Genomic DNA, 12869 nt, shown 5'->3' with positions numbered 1-12869 from the left:
TTAATCGATGCTGGCTCGGGACACCCATTAGCAAAAAGCACATTGACTATACTGTTACTTTTTTTTTCCCATAGTGCTGTACGGCTGTCAAACAAAGTTAGCCAATTGTTAATGTTATTAAAGCATCTAATCATGGATGATGAAGACCAAAATAGAATAAAATTAAAGATTAATAAAAAGCATACTTCAGGGTTGATAAAAGGTATCAAAATAATTATTATTATTATATGGCTGGGTTAAAAGGTGGATGAGAAACTAAACACGTGATTCTTCAATTCTACAATATTTATTATCATTAAAATATTACCTACCCACGTTATTCAATCAGCTCGTAATAATAATCTTCTTCTTCTTTTTTCCCCCTAAATTAGGTCATAACCAGTTGTGCCAACACGCTTAACCTGTGAAATTTGATTGAAACGTGCTTCGCCTTTTCCACCTTACTGAGGCCTCTCAAAGTTAGCAAGGCCATGATGTCCCTCGTTATGGGTAGCCAAAAAAAAAAAAAACCCCATCAAATGATTATGGTTATAATGTTACGAGTTAGAAGATTAATTGCAATATCTCTAAATTATATATTAATTAATTTATTCATTGATTTGTAAGAAAAACCAAAGATAAATAGTAAATGCATAAATTGGATGACACTTCACAATGCATGAACATTCACCAGAAGCTGTCCGAGCTTCTGATTGAACATGGAAATGCAATTATTAGGGGAGAAGAATACATTGTCGGTTCCAGTCGGTTCCAACAGTATGCAAATCCAGATAGTACAAGGCAGCATTGCTTTACTTGCTGGAAGCCAGGCCAAGATCAAAGAGAAAGCACATGGAATATAACAATTTTCTCAAACCGGTCACAGTTCCATACTCATGTCCTCCGTTACATTCAAGAGTACATCAAATGAAAATGAAAAAGAGGCAATTTAGGGGGAGAAAGAAAGAAAAACAACACACCCGCTAACTGAGATTAATATTAGCACAACTCATAAATTTTGGAATGTCATCAATTCATTAAGAAGGTCAAATTTATTTAACCACCATTTGGTGGAACCAAGGACATATTTCTCATACCCAAGCATATATATCGATGGAGCTAAGCCGGTTGCTGGAATCATCTAGTGTATATATTCTATATACATTATGTTCATACAACTCCAACAAACTTCAGAGGATGCAACATTTCAGCACTAAACCCTTTTGATCGAGCCTTGCCTCTTCATTTCCTGGGGAAAACATCATCACAGTTTAAACTTTTTTATAACATGTATCAAAGAGAGAACATTTAAGCACTGCAGATCTATATCTACATCCTAACCAATTTATCAAAAAAAATAGCACTCACTCAGCTATATCGCAAATAACTATAACTCCATCTGACTACCAATTTCTCCATTAAAATTCGACTATCCTCAAGGACTACACTAACTTCAGAAATGACAAGCTAAAGAAGCAGACTTGGATACAAAAAGATTAAGGATATGGCAAGAAATCAGAAGATCTAACAGACCTTCAGGAGGCTGGGCAAGCTTCCTGTTCTGTGGAGACATCATTTCTTTCTTCAGTTGAGTCAATATATCCTCCATTGTATACTCCCTTTGCCAATTAGCAAGCATGGGGAAAAGGCTCGGTTCAACCTAGCAGTTTAGCGGCTATAAGTATCATACCATAGCATAAAAGGTCCCAAGAACAACATCACTTACCACTCCAGTTTCCTGATTGACACAGGTCATATTTATCCGGGTCTGAAACCTCACACTTGGTGGATTATCTGGATAATCTTTGCCACAGAACAATTTCAACTGGTAGATGCGTCCTTCATGAACGGTCTGACATGCAACAAGAGTAAGCAAGATATTAACTCCTTTTCATTTTAAGAAATGATTAGATATAAGAGGAAATATTATTATTACTTACTATTTTGCAGATGACGGTAAGTATAGTGCAATTCATACTAGAATTACTTGAACCAGAAGTCCTAAACTAACTTAAGTGAAGAAAATTCAGACACAATGTTTTTGGGGTTGTATTCATGTTTCATCCTGGAATTTCTAATCTTGTAACCTCCGACTTGTGCTTTGTATTTCAAGTTTAAGCTTAAGCTAAACGTTGAGCTACAGGAAGGTGATGCAAGAGTCAGCACTTGTAGTAGTGCTCCAGGTGACAAGCAACCCTGAAGATTTGGCACCAATTGGCAGACTAGCATCTGCTGTAAAAGAGCTGGTCTTACAAAAATGGGCTTGTCAGGCTAATTTTAGGGCTGCTTGGCTGTCTTACCTTGAGTACTAGGTGTTTTAAATCATGTTTATGGCTACCTGAGCTGGTGCAATTTTAGACTTTTAAATCTTGCAGCAATATTTGTCCTTAATGTACCCAAATTCTTTTTCTTTTTTTTTTTTTTCACTGCAGCAATCTGGCATACTTTTAGCCATAACCTAGAATGTACAAAATTGTAATATTATTTTTATACATAATTATTAAACCCACTGGAGCAGAGATCAACCCTGCATGGCAGCCAGCTCACCAGGTCACTAGCCAGATCAAAAATCAATCAATTAGGTCTCTTTACAACAATTAGAAATTAATTAATATAATTATATGTCATTTAAATAGCAATATAATTAACATTGTGCAACCAGTGATTCTAAGAGTCACATTGGTATATCTAATAACGATTTGCAAACACTGACCCACGCACCAGTATAGATTCAATAACTTTATTTTTTATTTATTTTTAAATACTCTGAGAAATTCAAACACATGGGCATGAAACTTCATCAAAGTTGCATTTGGTGTATACAATTAAGGATGGAAAAAGTAAAAAGATAATGAGCAAACTGTCTTTATATCATCTTACTTCAGTGCATCAGTAACCATTCTGCTCTCATTATGTTTTATGTAGTCTTATCCGTGTAGGATGATCCAATTCTTTTCCTCCCCATAAGGTTGTGTAATGTAGGATCTTAATTCAAACACATAGGCATGAAACTTCATCAAAGTTGCATTTGGTGTATACAATTATGGATGGAGCAGGTAACAAGATAACGAGTAAATTGTCTTTATATCATCTTACTTCTCAGTGCATTAATAACCATTATGCTCTCATTATGTTTTATGTAATCTTATCCATGTATGATGATCCAATTCTTTTCCTCTCCATAAGATTGTGTAATGTAGGATAACTAATCAAAGTATCCTATCCTTCTATAAAAACCTAATGAACTATAGCATTGAACAAAAAGTCAATTCTATCTAATCCTCATCCTATGCACCAAATGAGCCATAAAAGAATTGAAACTACTAACTATTGGAACAGTTTTATGAATAAGCAGGTAACATTATCATGCATTTAGACTGCAGAAAGAAAGGGGATAATAATGATGACATGTTTGGGTTTCCATTCATGAATTAAATTCATATGCACCCCCTGCTTCCCCAAGTAGTAATTGGTGGTCAATTACCAAGGACAGAGTTAGACATTCTCAAAGTGAATAATGAGACAGAGCCTTTTAACTTTAGTTAAAAGCTTTGACACTGCTAAATAGAAACAGTATATTACTTTGTTCATAAGCTGAGAAAATAATTGACATGTAATGAATGTAAAAGCTGTAGCAAAAGTGAGTTGCAAGAAGGATAATGATCACCAAGCTTGTATCTTATACTTCTAGGTGACACAATTCTAAGGAGGCTCAATTGATTTGCAGGTAATAGGCATATTCATGAGAAGATTACTTAAAAGAAAGTAGGTAAGTTTTGTGATTAAATGTGATAATCATTGAGTTTGGACAGTCGAAACTCATTAGGCCACTTACAAAGAAGTACTGAGACATTTCTTGCTTTTTTAAGATCTTAAATGTTAAAAGTACTACTCTCTTCTGGCACATTTAAATAAGCTACAGTTTCCACCTTAGTTAAAGTTGAAATGTGTCAGTAACTGCATCCTAAGGCCAAAAGAATAATATATCTTCAATTCCCACCACAACTGTCTTGGTTGTAAGCATAAAGTGCATTCTTTCTATCCTAGCTACAGCCTAATTTACTTCAACCATAACCTTTTTCATGCTACCCATATCCAACAGAAAAATTAAAAAAAGGATTGTTCCAGTTGTCATTAATAATTAGTCAATCATGTGGACTGTGTCAATGATTACTACTAACTTTTGAAAATGAGCTTAGTTAAATCTAGATGTCAACTTTGAAGTTCGGTTTAGACCCATCAGTGTATTTATGCACACCATTCAGAGACAAATAGGCACCAACTACTGAAAAGAGCACAACAGAGAGAGAGAGAGAGAGAGAGAGGCTCACATTTGGGGGACCAATTACAGTCCCAGTCCATGATTGCATGAATATATCATCAGCATCATCCATTCCATAGCTGACTGTTCCATCTCCAATTCCCTTTTCACCTCTCTCAAGCTCTTCTAGCAATCTGAAATTCCTGGGCACTGCAAAGACCACAAAGTTTTTGTCCCAAGGTCAGGATTATAACAACTTCAGTCAAGGAATTTGCATTAAGTGCATCTTTGTTAAACATAGTTCACAAAATATAAAAAACAAAACTTTGGTCAAGAGCAAAAGCCAGAATTTAAGAGTAAATAGAAATGTTTGCACATTCTGTCAAATAATGGAAATTAGACAAAGCAAAACCCAGAAATAACTGAAATGACCATGATAGTATAAAAATAGCATTTTCCACAAGTTCCACTCATTAAGTTCATCATTAACAAATTTTAATCCTAATTATAAATGAGCACAACAAACCACATACAGAAACAAAACTACTAACTTCCATTAATAGATACATTTGGCTCCAATATTTAGAGAACCATGTGCCAATCTCATTTCTCAATCAGCGACAAACTGTTCTACCATGAAGTCTGCAGTTGAAGGAATAATCCACACAACTCTCAAGTGGGTTTCTCGATGGAGATAGTACCCAAAGCCTTTGCAGATCAATGCCAAGAAAAGTTCATGCCAAAACCGTTGATCCTCAATATCCAAAGGTATGCCATGAGATGGTTGAGCTTAAAAGAAAGACTTGATTTAAGAGCCATAGAAGCAAAAAGTAGCCAAGGAAGTCTCCTTGATTTCACCGACTAGACCTAGTCTTCCAAGTCCAAGGAAAGCTTAAACAAACAACTCATATATATTCACTAAGCTCCAGCAGCTCTAATGTTACATTCAACATCTTTCAACAGTCATTTTCATCAAGCATTGCACTCACCAAAATCACAGAAAAATCAATTCATCTGGTGAAGCTTAACAATATTTCCCACATGATGACCAAAATCATAATGCTTTCTACTTACCTTCTTTTTGAATCTGCATACATGCTTGCATGTAAATCTTGGGTCTTAAGACATCAAAAGCTGAGCCAAGCAAGAAATTTACAGGATTCCCAGATCTCAAAACAGTCATCTATCCTAATACTAACCTGACAACTTTGACCAATCTCAATTATCACAACTGCTCTCTATGAAACCCACTGTTACCGTGTTGGAGCCTAATGGAAGGAGCTTGGCTTGTTTGATTGGAACTACCTCATGCGCTCATTTTCTTTTGCTCATACACCATAAACTTAGCCAACCAAACTGCTTGGCTTGTCTGATTAGCATCCTGATATCTGCTCATTTCTTTTGTTCATCCATTGTACCAAGATATCATCTACCAATTAAGGGGGAGTTAACAACCACTCCTGAAATCTACAACCACCCTTCATCAACACAAACCACACATAAGGAAATCATAGATCAGGAAAAGTTGCATCAAGGAGATCTGCCTTTTTTTTTATTTATTTTGTGTTGTCTTTTTGTCTCAATTATCCATCACAAGCTCACCAAGATAGGTTCTTCAAGCCTCTGAAGCTCAGCAGTCATGACATGAACATTCATGTGATGATTCTAAAACGATCAACCATTTTTCAGGGCCAACAGAGGATATCATGGCCAATCCTACAGATCACAATCTTCATTCAGCTTTAACCAAAATCACCACCATTCTTTTACAAGCTGAATTCCAGACCTCTCCTTTGAATGATGGAAAGGTACTACTCAGTTAAGAGGGCTAGCACCACGTCAAGGAAATTTGTCACATATTGCATCCAATAACAAGAGTATTGTAAGTTAATCTCAAACAATTTCCTTGGAAGTGGATCAATCATCTCAACACATGAAACAATTAAAAGAAAAGTAACTTGGGAGCTAGCATAGTCAATGTATCACAGTCAAAATGTCAACTTCAGAAAAATTTCATGCATTATATATAGCTGTCATATGCTACAAGCTGTGGGCATACAAAAGAAAGTGATGATACCTTGTTAAAGGTTATTGTTTCTTCATTTAACATGCACTGAATTAAAATCAAAATTCATTATTTGAAACAATGTGCAATCAACAAATGTTGCAAGATCTAGTTAGTTACAACAGATTGGAATGGCTCTTGTACAGCTAGAAGTATAAATAACTTAACCTCAGAAGACTACTTCAGAATAGGAAATCAAAAACGAAAATGGGAATTAACAAAGAACAAAACTATTCTAATCCACATTCAAGCAAGATTATATAAATTCCAAATCAAAGACCAACAGAACTAACAAAAAGCTTAAAAAATTGAGACACTGACTTTGCTCATTCCAATTTCCTTCAATTTATTCCTACAATATCTAATTCTTTCCGGACAAAAGGCTACAAACTCATAACCATTCACATTTCTACTATTTAAGCCCCATCTAACCCTGCAATAAAACCCATAAAAACAATGAAAATCTTATAAAAATTCTCACTACCAACGCCTCCAAAATATTCACCTTGAATATCAATCCATATACAACAAATTCCATTCTCAGGCATTTGAAAACAGGAACTTTAAAATAAACAAAGAACACCAAATATCAAAGCTATAACTCTAACTTTCTACCAAATCCAACCAATCACGAGAAAAAAAAAAAGCAGAAGCAAAATACCCAGCTCCACCAACAACGAAACAATAAAAAATTTCACTGCTAACTAAAAAAAGGGAAATTCGAGAAACAAATGAGAGAAATCTTGGGTTTTGAAAATCGAAAACTTACCAACAACCCTTGATCCTTCTGAACCCATTACTTCTTTTGATCGTTTCAATTCAAAGGAAAAAAAAGACGGTTAGGGTTTTCTCTGATTCAAAACAGACAACCCAGTAAACAACAAATTAAGGAGAAAAATTAAAAGAAGAGAAAGTTCTAGAGAGAGGAATTGTGAGAAAGACTTCAGAGTCCAACAACTACTGTTCACAGCTCTCAATGGTCCACTTTGTTGATGTATGAAGGGAGGATAAAGAGGAGGAGAAAGAGGGAAATTATCGGCTGCATACACTCTATGACTCTTTTCTTTGCATCTTTACATTTAATCATATCAATTTTTTATATCTCGAAAAAAAAAAAAACAAACATTTGAGTACTGATAGAAAATTTAGCCATTAATTTCATGTATTAATATAAATCATTATCGTTTTATATTCTTTACTTTCTTTGCTTCTTTTTTCAAATCTTCATTTGGAATACATGATGGTATACATTATTTCTATAATTTTTTAAGTGAGAAAACATTTTTATTTTTGTAATAATTATATATTATATTCATATTTTGCATGTCAAATATGGTGGTCAAGGACTTCAGGGTAGGGTGTTGGACAGATAAGGTGTTTGTTAATTTTAAAGTAGCTGAATCCAAACTTTATTAATAAATAAGATATCTGAATTTTATAATTACATGAATATTTTTAAAAATTATTACTCTAACTCAAACTTTAATACATACTCATAATTATCAAACTCATTTATCAAGAATGGAGGATAGGTGGCTAACGCTGAGCATTAAGCACTTGAATAGCAATTTGAGCATTGACCCGAGCCAAGAACAACTAAGAAAAGAAAGACAAGAAGAAAGAGCGGCAAAAGCAGAGTTCAGCAATGAGCACTAACTAGAAGGTCCAAAACCAGGAATGACTATGAAAAAAAAAAAAAAAAGGGGTTAGGGTTTACATATTAATTATATTAATATTATTAAATTATAAATAATCATATATCAACATAATCAAGTGTCGAGTACCCCAGGGGTAATACTCGAACCTGTACGAATAGAAAAATCAATACCTGAATCTATCCTAAACTCAATTACAAGGTACCATAACCCCATATAACCGGATTGAATATCCGCGGATACCTTGTAACAAGGTATCCATCGCCATCCCTACTCAAGGGTGAAGCCAGAGGGGCTTCAAGGGCCTTGCTCTTTTTCACTTTTGAAATACTTGATTGTATAAGCTTTTTTTTTTTTCTCATGAAAAATGGGGGAACTTATGAATTTAGACCTTAAAAATTTTGTAACTTTTATATATAACTTGGATATTTATATGATAAATTTTGTAATTTATTAATAATAAATTTTTTCTAAACTTAATTATAATTTTTTCACATAATATTCAAATAAGTCCCTAAACTATTAAAGAAAATTTAAATAAGTCATTATTCTTTTATTGCATTCAAGCAAGCCTCTATATTTTTATTTTGATTAAATAAGCTTTTATGATTAATGATTCACTAATTATTATTAGTTAAATTATCACTTATCATTTTATATTTACATGGCACTGACATGACATTGATATAGAAGACGAATAATACATAGTCATGTTATCATACCAAATTAGCATGTCATATGATCATCAATTATGATATGTCAGTATATCATATCATCAACTATAATATGTTAGCGTACCACGTCAGCACACGTGACATAGAATGACAAATCACATTTTGACTAAATCAATCATTAGTCATAAGTTATTTGACTCAAAATAAAAGTACAATGGTTTATTTAACTCAAAATAAAAATATAATAGTTTGATTGATAGCAATAAAAGTTTAAGGGCTTATAAATTTTCTTGAATAGTTTAAAGGCTTTTTAGATATTACGCCTTCAAAGCCAACATGCCATACGTAGTCTTTAATCAATTATCTTAAGAGTTTTAATGACATAAAAGGATTGGCTTGAGCATAAACTTGTACAATTGCCAACATTCAACCATACCAAAAGGAAGTGGTGGCTCTTACAAGAGAATTACCTATATAGTGAAAACTTGTCAAGAAGACCTCTCATTAAATCTCAAGGTATGAACCTAAAGTCTCATCAATCAGTTTGATGAAAACTTTTCTAAGCATAACAAATGAGATCCTACTAGTGATTAACTTACTAAAATAAGCAACGCCATAAAAAATAGGCACAAGGCTCATTCAAATCAATAGGAACTTGCTATAAGGACTCCACTTAGGACGTAAAGATCTCAAAAAGGATCCGCTCATTAGTGAAAAAACTCAAGGGCCATCATTCATCAAAAAAATTTTAGTACCCATAGCTCAACCAGTAGCATCAACATTGCTCAGCCTTACAACTCACATACTGAACCAAAAGCAGAAGGTTCATCTGGGTTCAAACAAATTAAAAGTAATAAGTACCTAAATCATGCATAACTTGTCAAGCTATCCAAAAGATGTGTCCATCATCCCAATGATTTCTGATGTCCTTTCTCTATCGTGTCCTCCCAAAAAGATTCGCGTAATGAGCCTTTCCTTAATCATGCCTCCAAATAGTGGAAACAACTTACCATGGAAACTTGTTTGTTCAAAAAAACACTAGGTAGAAATCTCGTAACTTTTTCTTAGCCATACCCAAAAACAAATTTGCATCGCAATGCCTAAGCGTATCATTTGAAAATTATCTCCGTCATCACAAAATCCTACAAGCCTCACAACTTTTAGACTCATAGATGATGATTAGAAGAACTAGCTAAGAATAAACATGGAAGCCACAATTTCACTAAATTAAGGAACCAAAATCATTCCATATCCACATCCTCCTCTAAGTTTCAATGTGGATCTAAAAAGAAATCTCCATACCCTTACCTTTTCTAACCACCACTCCACCTCCACCTCTAGTCCTTGCCTTTCACACCACCACCCCCCCCCCCCCCTCATTGTAAAAAATTCCAAACAGACTCTTTTACTCAATCACTCCCATAAAACTGACCTCACACTAAAAGACCCAAAAACTTTCAACTTAGAATCAATCACCTTTTAACCCCTCTCCATTGTGAGCTTACTTTCCATTTCAGATTTTGGCTACCCTCCCCTTCTTTCTCCAACCTCTTCAACTCGCCTTAACTATCAATTTTTTTACCCAAAATTCAAATTGAGTCAAACCCTCCCTCTTCCCCCCCCCCTCCAAATAACATTCCCCTACAAAATTCAAAAATAAACTGAAACATTGAAATTGCGACCATTCAATTTTCTTGTTTCTTTTCTTTTTTTTTCTTTTTTTTAATTTCCTCCTTACTTTTTTCTCTTTCCTTTTTTTTTTCAAAATTAAATCTTAATAAACCATTCTACACTCTTTGGTTACCTATTCCTATCTCTTAATTATTTCAATTACCCTTACCATTATTCTACATTACTCTCTCACTATTTGATTCATCTTTTTTTTCTCTCTCCTCTTACAATCCCCCCTTTGATCGACTTTCACCCAAATTCCGATCACCCTTAACTTTTTCCTAAAAAATTTCTCAAAGAGTTTATTTATTTGCCACTTCTTTTAAAAGTCTTTTCCAATCACTTTACATTTATATCCCATGTGCAATTCCATATCCTTAAACTAGGGAATTTATCATAAAAAAAACATATTGATCACTCATATCCTTATCTCCCTTTTCCTCCTTATTTACCTCACTCATTCTTTAATTTGATCCTTATACCCTTTTTTTAAATCCAAACAAAACTCTTACTAGATCACAAAATCTTTTTTTCTCTTTTTTTTTCTTTTTTCCTTTTTTTTTCTTTCTTTTTTCCAAAATTACTTATTTACCTTTGGATGTTTTGTTTGATCATGCAACCCATTGAAAACCTATACTACAATATAAAGGCAAATACCTTAATGCTAAAGTCAGAGAAAAATCATATACACCCCTGTACAACAACAATCCAATCAATCCATAAACACTTAGAAAAAAAAGCACATATCGACACTATTCACAAGTAATTTAATCAGCCTTGACTTGCAACCTTTTACTTTCTTTTCTTTACTCACCTTTCTCTAAGCTAGTACTATCAGCAAGTCTTCTACCTTGTTTTTTCTTATTTTTGACAATTCATCTGCTAACCCATTTTTTGACCTAATTTGTCTAATTTTTTAGTTGCCTATTTTCCTTTTCTCTTTTTCAATTAACAACATTATTCGCCTCAACTTCCATGGTGCACTTTTCGGTTTTAATACCTAGTTTACTGTATTTGCAGAATCACTATCTATTTTTAGGATATGAGTTCTTTTCCATTTAGAGATTCCAAAAATTTTGATAGCTTCCTTTATGCCTAACAACTCCACTATATTTGGATTACTCACCCTTATGGACCCGAAGAACATGAATTTTACAATCTCGATATTGTCATTGAAGACTTTTCCTATGGTTGCTTGTCTTGGATTTCCTTGGACTACACCATCCACATTAAACTTTATATTATCTTCTTTTAGACATTTCCACACTGCATCATTCTTTTTTTTCCCTTTTTCTTTTTATTTAGGCCTACATCTAGGCATCTTATCATTTCATCGACCGTACCATTCTCCTCGAGCCATTTTGTTTTGCCCACCATGTCAATTGTTCATACAATAAGCTCAATACGAATAATTCCAAGAGGGGATGAATTGGAATGTTTTTGAAATTTTGAAAATCCTTTTTCAATTTTGAGAAAATAAGGTTTTCTTAAGTCAAATTTCCAATTTAAAAATGAGCAAGACAATTTGATTCTTGAAAATAAGTGAAGTTGGAAATATAAATGAAATTGAAAGAGTAAGGAAGGAAGAAGGATTAACATAACAATTTTTATAGAGGTTCAACTTTCCTACCCACATCCTCTCCCTTAGATTCACTAAGGAGTTTAAAATCTAATATTAAAATAGAGTTCAATGCAATACTTTTTGTGGATCAAACACAACATTTCAATATAATGCCTTTTTATAATTAAAGCACAATCATCCTACCTTTTATCTTGATTAAGGTATAACCATTTAATTTCTACCTTTTTCATAGATTAAGGTATAACCACTCAAGTGAATACAATAAAAAATCAAAGTGCAGCTAGGATGCCTCTTAAAGGCTAAATAGCAAGTTAAGTGCCATATTTGGTGAGAAAGAAGATAAACAATAAAGGCTCTCTAAATGGTACAATAAAAGACTTAAATGCAAGAAGAGAAGTTCAAAGAGTAATGAATGATTTAAGATGAATTCTTCTTTTAAAGTTGTGTTTCAAAGTCTTCCAACCTTCATAAATGCTATGAAAGCTTTTATTTATATTTACTAAAACTTGAACGGTAGTTGGGAGTGCATTAAATGTGAAATAGCCATTTTCCCTTCATTCTAGGCTCCAATAGTCATATTGTATCGATATATATGTAAATGTATCGATACATTACCTCTTTTATTTTTGAATTCCCACTATAATGTATCAATACATTCTGGTATGCATCGATACTTTTAAACTTAGCTACAAGGGCTTGGAGATTCTATTGGAAATGTATTGATACATTTATTAATTTATCGATACTTTTGAGGTAGTAAGCATTCTATTACATTTCTATTGATTCATTTGAGAATGTATTAATAGATTTCAATTCCTATTGATACTTGTTCAAATGTATCGACTCATGAATAACATGTATTGATAGATTTAGACTATAATGCATTTTTCAAAGTCCCTTTGCACTGTTTCTATTCTCAAACTCATTTGAAAGTGTTAGGGGATGTCTAAACTTGATATTAGAAGATTTCAATGAAATTTTG

The 12869-nt window shown here is 33.4% G+C and overlaps 1 protein-coding gene across 1 annotated transcript; it reads right to left on the bottom strand.

Annotated features, from left to right (window-relative positions):
- Positions 1–816: 816 nt before the first annotated feature.
- MMZ1 (MMS ZWEI homolog 1) lies at positions 817–7359 on the bottom strand. Its single transcript, XM_021437034.2, has 5 exons — positions 7075–7359; positions 4311–4450; positions 1706–1831; positions 1513–1639; positions 817–1228 (listed from the first exon to the last, which is right to left on the bottom strand). The coding sequence occupies exons 1-5, from the start codon at positions 7100–7102 to the stop codon at positions 1170–1172; spliced, it is 480 nt and encodes a 159-aa protein (XP_021292709.1). The 5' UTR covers positions 7103–7359; the 3' UTR covers positions 817–1169.
- Between the last annotated feature and the right edge of the window lie 5510 nt (positions 7360–12869).

This window comes from Theobroma umbraticum, unplaced genomic scaffold (assembly GCF_002168275.2).
Source record: "Theobroma umbraticum cultivar Fairchild unplaced genomic scaffold, ASM216827v3 scaffold_20.0, whole genome shotgun sequence".
NCBI classification, from domain to species: domain Eukaryota; kingdom Viridiplantae; phylum Streptophyta; class Magnoliopsida; order Malvales; family Malvaceae; genus Theobroma; species Theobroma umbraticum.
This window is presented reverse-complemented; position numbering and strand designations above follow the sequence as displayed.